This window comes from Ostrinia furnacalis, unplaced genomic scaffold, assembly GCF_004193835.3.
Source record: "Ostrinia furnacalis isolate ACB-3 unplaced genomic scaffold, ASM419383v2 OfSCF5400, whole genome shotgun sequence".
Classification (NCBI taxonomy): Eukaryota; Metazoa; Arthropoda; class Insecta; order Lepidoptera; family Crambidae; genus Ostrinia; species Ostrinia furnacalis.
In genome coordinates this window covers 496,665-505,856 of record NW_021135639.1, presented here as the reverse complement: position 1 = coordinate 505,856, position 9,192 = coordinate 496,665, and the positions used below count along the sequence as shown (strand labels likewise).

Here is a 9,192-nt window from a genome sequence, read left to right as displayed (position 1 = left end):
TAAACCTTCTTACGTTATAACGTTGAAAAATGTATAATAATGACAAAAATTCCTTCTAAAATAGAGAAAAATGGGTCTCAACGCATTTTTTTTAAAAAGAGCTACTGAAATAGGTACTCACAGCTCGATGTTTCGGCTGCCATGCTGCAAAAAAAAATTAAATTATTTACCGATATTTTGTCGGTCATGGTGAAAATTTTAATGTAGGGAGGTACGAGCACACATAGCCAGAGGCTCTGGATTTCAGTTATGTCAAAGGAAAACTACCTCACGTCCCGAGGGAGTGAGTTTCCTGGTAAAAATCTATGACATTTGGCAACTGTGTAGCTTTGTACCGCATGAAAATTTATTTGTATCTTGAAATATCAAATAAAAATATGAAATGTCGACAGTTACGATGATTTTACAAACGTTTTCTCAGACATCGTAAGTCACGCAGGCGCCCGCGCAGTTCATTGAAAATTAGTTTGAGCAACGCACGCGGGTGCGTTACAAATCAAGGAACTAAAAATGTACAGGATTACGTGACATCATGACGATTTTTCAAACAGATAAGTATTACAAAATTACTACATACCCCTGACTCCGTCTGCGTCCTACAAATAGATTCCAGGAAACACTTCACTCCCTAAAATAAAAACCACACTCACACAGCACTAAATTAAACTTTTATCACAAACACAGAATTGTTTTAACAGTTTTTTTATCGAAAGTTTTATGTAAAATTACATTATTACCAGTAATTTTAGTCAAATCGTCGAGCAAACTGACACGACGCCATAGATTAATCAAAGCTACCTGCTTATTCCAATTTCAAAAATAGAAAATAATTACGGCAGGCAAAGGTGTTTTATTATTCAGCCAGGAATTCTACTATAGAAAAAAGTTTAGGCTTCGAGCAATTTCAAATTTGGAAGACGTTTCATTCATTTTTAAGTTAAAAGCGTTTCGTTTTATGCAGTATTTACCATTTATTTGATGAATAATAATGACGTGTGGTAAGTATTTGTAATTGTATTTACGTAAATAAATATGAATAATGTTTTTAATACTTTTTCATAGGACTAAAGGCGTGAAATAATTTTAATCACTGTAAATATTTTTATAGTTACTGAGACAGGATGATAATTTCCTCTGAAACTATTAAGTATTTCGTTAGTTAACCTGTCACATACCTACTCCAGATAAGATTGTATTTTGTTTCCATTTTAAAGTCATCATAACCCTAAATCTAAAGATTAAGATCCAGACAGTTCTAACTCGAACTGAGTTGGTCGTCTAGACGAGTTTCTCAAAATTTACAAACCCCTTATCTTTAGTCGACAGCAAATCTTATTCAGCCTAACATACTCGTAAAATGTCTGGGGTGATGAAATATACCTAACACTTTTCTTAGTTTTGTATCTTTCCACATGCAAGTAGGAAAAGGGGAAAGTAAGACCTGGCTTACAGTCATGATAATCATCATAAGCAGCAGTCATTAAGGCTTTGGTGTAATATGTAATCCTAACAGTCACCTGTAAAATATTTTCGAGTGCCTTTTTGTCACACTTTTTTGTAATCGTCTTGGTCTATAGATCGTTTCATCCACGAAGACGCGCCCCACCATTCTTCCGCTAATGTTTGAGTATTATCGGTACACGCTAAATCCTCCATGACTGCACACGCACACTACAATAATGACGCTCGAATTGCTCGGATCAAACTCCCCGCACGCCGCGCTTCCCTCGACAAAAAATTGGTGGGGCGCGTCTTCGTTGATGAAACGAATTATATTCTTCCTTTCACTCTCGTTCTGTTTTACACCACAACAAGCTCTTCGATCTGATATCCACAAATTCTAGAGTAAGCTAGCAGTTTGAGAATCCTCGGTCTACCCCAGTCCTTAGCATGCAAGTCGGCCATACCAGCTCGACCGCGTCAAATGGTGACAAACGACATGCCCCGCATGAATATACACTGGTTCGGGTCTCAGCTAGGTTTCACAATAGTTTACTGCGATAAACGTATGCTAAGTACTTGTGTTGGTCTGGGACGTTATTTATGTACACGGTCATTTAGTACTGAAGGGTCAATTTATCTTAAGAAGAATAGTTTTTTGAAGGTCTTGCTCGCTATTAGAATCCACCCGGAGGGTATACAGGGTGTTAGGTAAATGGGTATATGAGCCGACACTAGCCCATGTTAACATGGGCATATAAATGGTATGGTGAAGTCAGAAATGTAATATTTTCATTTTAATTATTTTAATTTTCATACAAATCGGATTATAAAATTTATTTTGTATGAAAATAAAAAAAATTATAATAATGATATCGAATTTCTGACTTCACCATACCATTTAATATATGCCCATTTTAACATGGGCTAGTGTCGGCTCATATGTATACCCATTTACCTAACACCCTGTATAAATGATAAATCTATGATGAAACGAGCTTGTACAGATGATGTGTTCTCGCTCTACATTTATACTTACTCATTTTATAGGTAGCATATTATGCTACTTTAGTGCTTTTAATTAGAAATGAAACAACTCTATTAATGTTTATTAAACAATCAATGTTTATCAACAAATATTTATTATTTAACTACCTACTTACAAAATAAGCATTGCTCAAAGTCCTTTAACAAGTGTATGTAAGAAAACCTTTTTAATAATAACATAGTAAAAATAAATTAAATAATATTATAGTTTAACATAAGGAAGTAACATTGCTTATTTAAAAATAACTATGTACAGTCGCTAGCACATCAAGCAAGCTATTTTTATTCCAAAATCGCTCTTTATTCGACTAATAATATAATTATGCTGCAGTATTTATTTATGTTGATGTGCCATCGAAAATTAATTTAACTAACATCATGACGCGCAAGTCGCAACAGTCGGATACAATAAGTTTAGAAACGTTGCACAACATGTACAAATTACATTTAGTTGCTTAAATAATTATGCAGTGTGGAATAATGGCACAGTTTGTTGTATTTAGAAAAAAATCTACAAAATAAAAATAAATACAATGTTGGCACCATTATTTAATTAAAATTGAGCATAAACAACAAATCCTAATTAAGTGTGTTGAGTGCTATTTACAGGTTAAATAAAGTATTTATTATCAGATATGAACAATTCTAAAAAATACAGAAACAGTACGGTTCTTGTAAGTACGGACGGGGATCTACCTTATTACAAGTTTTTATTTTTAATCTTTAGTATTTTTATTGTTAAAAGTACATATTCTGAGAAAAAGTACACAACCTGTCTACCTAATACTTTTCATATGAAATATCACGCAAACAGACAGAGGATGGGTGTAATCGGGTCCCATTAGCACCTTTGGGTTGCGGAACCACGAACACATTATATGAGGAAATAAAAACATTATTTGGGGTCCCATTGGCACCCTTCGGGTGCAAAACCCAGGACTTCTCCCCGGCGGTCACCCATCACACGGCAGCTGCGTGTACCGTAGACAAGCTCCAATATTCTCCTCGGGGCTTCGCTTGCGCTGCGGCGGGCCGAAGTGGACCGACACCGCGAAGGGAGAGATGGAGGTCTCCACGCGACAGTCAGACCCTGACCCTGGGCAGAAGCTGTCTCCACAGTGGTGAGGGTCGCAGACTCCGGGAATGTATGATGTGCTCTGGAAGTAAGAAATAAGGTACTTATGGATAATAACTTATACCACTGGCAAACTTAGGTGGGGATATTTCTCGTGGGACATTGGGACAGAAAACTTCTCGAGTGGAGACTTCGAACCAAAAGACGTAAAGCAGGCAGGCCTCCTAATCGATGGACCGAAGATCCGATAATGTTACAGGACGCGGACAGCGCAGGATCAGTAGTTGTGAAAATCCTTGGGGGAGGCCTTTGTCCAGCAGTGAACGTCATTTGAGACAAACAAATACCATTAGCATATCAAAAGTAAAGCTTAATTTAATCATTCTGATTTTAGTTGTTTAACCTACGTAACTAACAGAAAAAAGAATGTCGGCTTAGGCTGAGTTGCACCACCAAACTTTGACCGTAACTATGACGATAACCGGTGGTTTATGTATGGATTTTGACAGATTCTTGACGTTTGTTACAGTCAAAGTAAGATGGTGCAACCCAGTCTTAGTAGCCAGCTGCTGTTCTATTCTTGTTTATTCAGACATTAAAAATGTTTCAAAAATCTTTTCAGCAAAATCTGCCAACATTTACAAACTTGAATCTTACTTATAACAAAATGATAACGCCGAAACAAAGCCCTCGTAGACAAAAGACGATAAATAATAAAGCTGGTATAACAAGACGAATCAGTCTCCGAAGCTCCATCGCATACATTGTTCAAAGGTCTCGACAATCCGCGCCTCCCCCGGGACTCGAACTCGGCACCGCGCGAGACAATGTAACTCAACTCTTGCATGTAAATTTTTATGAACCCATTCAAGTTGTGGAACGACATTTCAAGTGGTATCTTGGAGTTTTATTTCGCTTTTGTTATAGACGTGACTCCGTGAATAATTGAGGAAAATCAGGTAATTCTGAGATATTCTTACCAAACTCAATAAAAAGAGCTGGTTTCACTACCCGCTGATAAAGTCCTATTGATATATCTTAATCTTGAGACTATCGTAATAATTTTGTTCTTTTAGCGGCATTTTGTTCTTTTTCTAAATAAACATAAGCTCGATAATACTTGCTTGCTTACTTCGCCGAAAGCGTGTACTACGTACCCATCTTCCCCGTAATGTGCCCGATATTAGTCAAATATCATGTAAAATGCATTCAAGTTTCCGCGTAATGTGGTGCTAACATAAGAAGGGATATGTTATACATCTATTTACCAATAGTAGTTTAATTTGGCGCCTCATTACCAGAGTAATTCAATACAAAGTAATAATAATTAAAGCTCTGTCATTACCCAGTTCCAAGAAGTGCTCGCTTGTATCCCTATTACTCGTAAAACATATCCCTACTTCCCTACTAATATTATACGAGTAAATGCGAAAGTAACTCTTGTCTATCTGTCACGCTTTTACCCCTAAACCACTGAACCAATGTTGATTAAAGGTACAGAGATAGTTTGAGTCCTGGAAAAGGACATAAGATAGTTTTTTACCCGGTTTTAGAAATTTACACGCACGCGACGAAATTTTTCTGTGACAGACAAAATTCTCACGACACAAAGTACTCGTTCTCGCAAGGAATCGTGATGCGATCCGTGCATCTCTGCCTGCCGTAGCCTTGCAGGCCGACTCCAAAGTTCCCGTAGCCATAGTATCGGAACTTATCGTCTTCTTTAGTGTAGTGCTGAACGTATTACGTAACAATCTTGCTAACTTAATATTAATATCCTCAAAACAAAACAGCAGTACTAACCGACACAAAATACTCGTTCTCGCAGGGAATAGTGATGCGATCCGTGCATCTCTGCCTGCCGTAGCCTTGCAGGCCGACCCCGAAGTTCCCGTAGCCATAGTATCGGAACTTGGCGTCTTCCTTAGTGTAGTGCTGAACGTATTACTAACAATCTTGCTACACTAAATAATAACAATCCTAAAAATAAAAGCAATACTAACCGACACAAAATACTCGTTCTCGCAAGGAATAGTGATGCGATCCGTGCATCGCTGCCTGCCGTAGCCTTGCAGGCCCACCCCGAAGTTCCCGTAGCCATACTATCGGAACTTGTCGTCTTCTTTAGTGTAGTGCTGAGCGTTTTACATAACAATCATACTACTTAACTAAATATTAACAATCCTCAGAATAAAAGCAATACTAACCGACACAAAATACTCGTTCTCGCAAGGAATAGTGATGCGATCCGTGCATCTCTGCCTGCCGTAGCCTTGCAGGCCCACCCCGAAGTTCCCGTAACCATAGTATCGGAACTTGTCGTCTTCTTTAGTGTAGTGCTGCGCGCATTACGTAACAATGTTGCTACTTAACTAAATATTATTATTAACATTTATCAGAATAAAACAGCAGTACTAACCGAAACAAAATACTCGTTCTCGCAAGGAATGGTGATGCGATCCGTGCATCTCAGCCTGCCGTAGCCTTGCAGGCCGACCCCGAAGTTCCCGTAGCCATAGTATCGGAACTTGTCGTCTTCTTTAGTGTAGTGCTGTGCGTACGGAGACCATCGGCTCCAGCCCCAAGTCCTGGCGCCTCTGCTCTGTCCCCACAGCCAAGACGGCCAGATAAAGCTCCAGATCTAGATAGGTTAGTTTGGGTTAGACTAGCTACGGGTCTATGAGGGTCTAATCTACTAGAATAAAGGGGTTTAAAAATAATTTGAAAAGGGGAAGCATCTATGAAATATAACTTTTATTTGTAAGAAAACCAGGACTGTTGTTATTGATATGGGTATAGATAAATTGTTTGAATACATTATTATAACTATGATACCTTTGATTTACCTTTTAGGAATATACACACACAGTTAAGATTACTAAGGACTGAGATTGGGAAATCAATAAGTACGTAAATATGTAAATTAAGATGGTATATGGTAGTTAGGCGGGTAACTAACTACTAAAGGGCCCAAACTTGATATAATATCCCAACCATTTTAGAAATTAACAATATTTTAGTAGCACAATTGTGAGCGATAGAATAAAATAATAATAAGTACTAGTGTCAAGCTATTACCAAAAAAAAACTATCCATAATAGTCACGATTTTGAATTAATAGTTTCGAAAATTCGTTTTGCATAATAGCAAGCAAATATCAAGAACCAGAAAAGTATTTTTTCTGAGTTTAAACACGATTTATTTAAGTTCCTATTTCCATAACATCTTTGTCGACTTTATTGGTGGTTGCCAACAGTCTAGATGACTGAACTGTATAATCTTGAACGTCTGTATTAATCACAAATAATGTATAGCAGTCATAGGCTACATTCCTAAAAACTTTCTTAGAAGATTCTGTTGAATGTAATTGATTTGAAGTGCAAAAATTAATTTACTGTTTATACGGAACTCCGTGGATAGCTTCCATAGAGCATACTTTTCTTCTTTGTGTTTTGATGACTGTCATCTTAATGTCAACTGATTCTTTAGACGGGCGTATAGTTCCAAAATACTGAACTGTCCTATCCATGACATTGACAGCGGGGCGCCACCGTCAATACCGGATCGCTGGTTCCGATTTTTGCCATGTTGGAAACCATATAGTTGAACGATGGTAGCGCCCCCCTGTCATTGAGTTTGGTGTAGGGCATGAATATCGGAATCTCGGAATCTCGTAATATCGGAATCTCGGACTGCGAGATCCGATATTTCAATTCCGATATTGAGCGACCCAATATCGTAATATCGGAATCAGATAAAAGTTTTAATTGAGGTTTTAAACAAAGCGTTTAAACGCGCCACAAAGCCCAAAGTACATGATTGGCAAAGACCAATGATTTTCTCATGTCTCTCACCATCACTTTTTGTTCCACTGCAAATATTTTAATATCTTTACTATTTATGGTTAATTTAACTTGTTCCAAATCAATTTTAGCATTTGCCATAGGTGGTCAACAAAGAACGACATCTCAACTCCCTTTCAAACATTAATTTTACTAGACTATGGACCGTCAGTTCTGCGTACTATGTGTCCTGCCCATTGCCACTTCAGCTTGCTAATCCGTCGGGCTATGTCAGCGACCTTAGTTTACGGAGCTCCTCGTTTCTGATTAGATCTCGTAAAGAAACACCAAGATAATCCCTGTCCATAACACGTTGTGCCCTATATTCAAAGGCCGTATATCATCAATGGTAACACACACTAATTGAAGACTTTCGTCTTCGTATTAGACGATTTACCTCTTTCTCGAAATTGCATCTAACTACCTAGCTGATCGTTTGTCCGAGATAGACATACTTACTTGTCAACAATCTCGAGAATCGAGCTCCTAACCGAAACTGGGTAAGGAGCAACATGGACATTCGACATAAGCTTCGTTTTTTCCATATTCATCCGAAAGCCTACCTGTTGGGAAACTCGATTAAGGTCTTCGAGCATTGTGATAAGGTCTTCCAACGGTTCTGCCTTAGTACGAAAAACAGACGGACGATGAGGCAGCAAGGTTCTGAAGTGGAGGCCACGTACCGGAAAGCGCAGCGTAATCAAATCCAATCAAATCAAAATTCGTTTATTCGTGGAACATAGGTAAATAACATATTACAGGTGTTAAAAATTAAGTAGGACTCATAACCACAAGGTGGACCGACGAACTCATAAAAGTAGCAGGAAGGCGCTGGATACAGGCCGCCACCAACCGGCCATTGTGAAAATCAGCATCGGAGCCTGTGTTCAGCAGTGGACGTCCTATGGCTGACATATGGCTGGCTAGTGGTTTTGTGAGTTGTACATCGATAATCAAAGGAACAAATTACAAGCATATTCAAGTTTTTTACCACTCTAAAATTTTTGTAACACGTGATTTGAATGACTCTAAAATTTGTTCCACCAACATAAAACAGGGTAATATAATGAAGGAGTAAAAGTTTGTTTAATACCTGTGATTTTACAAAAACACTTTAATTATTTGCTAGTCCATATAGGCTCATTATCAGTAACCATTCATTATTAGGTGATCCGTCTGCTCGTTTGCCTCTTGTCACATAAAAAACCAAATGCAATGGATACCCATAACGTAAAAACGGTTTTAAAATACTTCAATTTTATGAAATGCTGTTTTGTACCAAATGACTAAAATTATTCTTTTATTGTAAACAATCCAGAATTCTTACGAATATAACCAAATATTAATTTTATAGCACATGAACTCAATTCCGATATTAATATCGGAATTCCGATATTGAGATCTAATATCGGAATCCAATATCGGAATTGAAAACCTTCCGATATTACATGCCCTAGTTTGGTGGGACAGTTCAGCGTGGGTCATCTATAATAGCTTCTGGTGTTTTAATTGATGAAATATAAATTCAGTTTAAAAAGGAAGAAATATATTTTATTTACGCCCATATTTCAATAGATTCAACTGCTCTGGACAGCAGAGTAAGTATTCTCTCTCACCCTAGAAGCAAGACTAGGCGGTGCGACGTTCGCCTCAACCACTGGTGCCATCTGAGGGTCTGCTCCAGATCCTTCCTCTTCATCTTGCACCTGAGCGTCATTGACTGGCATCAGTTGTTCTTGCTGCATCACACCTGAAGAATGCCACCAAAGTTTATATTGGCATCGTCCT

At 37.9% G+C, this 9,192-nt stretch overlaps 1 protein-coding gene across 1 annotated transcript in view; it reads right to left on the bottom strand.

Annotated features, from left to right (window-relative positions):
• Positions 1 to 2,600: 2,600 nt before the first annotated feature.
• The window catches only part of LOC114361068 (uncharacterized), a 40,784-nt gene continuing 34,192 nt past the window's right edge, over positions 2,601 to 9,192 (bottom strand). Inside the window, exons 7-10 of the mRNA XM_028315987.1 lie at positions 9,021 to 9,154; positions 5,982 to 6,203; positions 5,770 to 5,901; positions 2,601 to 3,644 (exon numbers count right to left, since the gene is read on the bottom strand). Coding sequence (XP_028171788.1) covers positions 3,441 to 3,644; positions 5,770 to 5,901; positions 5,982 to 6,203; positions 9,021 to 9,154 — 692 coding nt within the window. The 3' untranslated portion in view covers positions 2,601 to 3,440. The remainder of the gene's footprint in view (positions 3,645 to 5,769; positions 5,902 to 5,981; positions 6,204 to 9,020; positions 9,155 to 9,192) is intronic.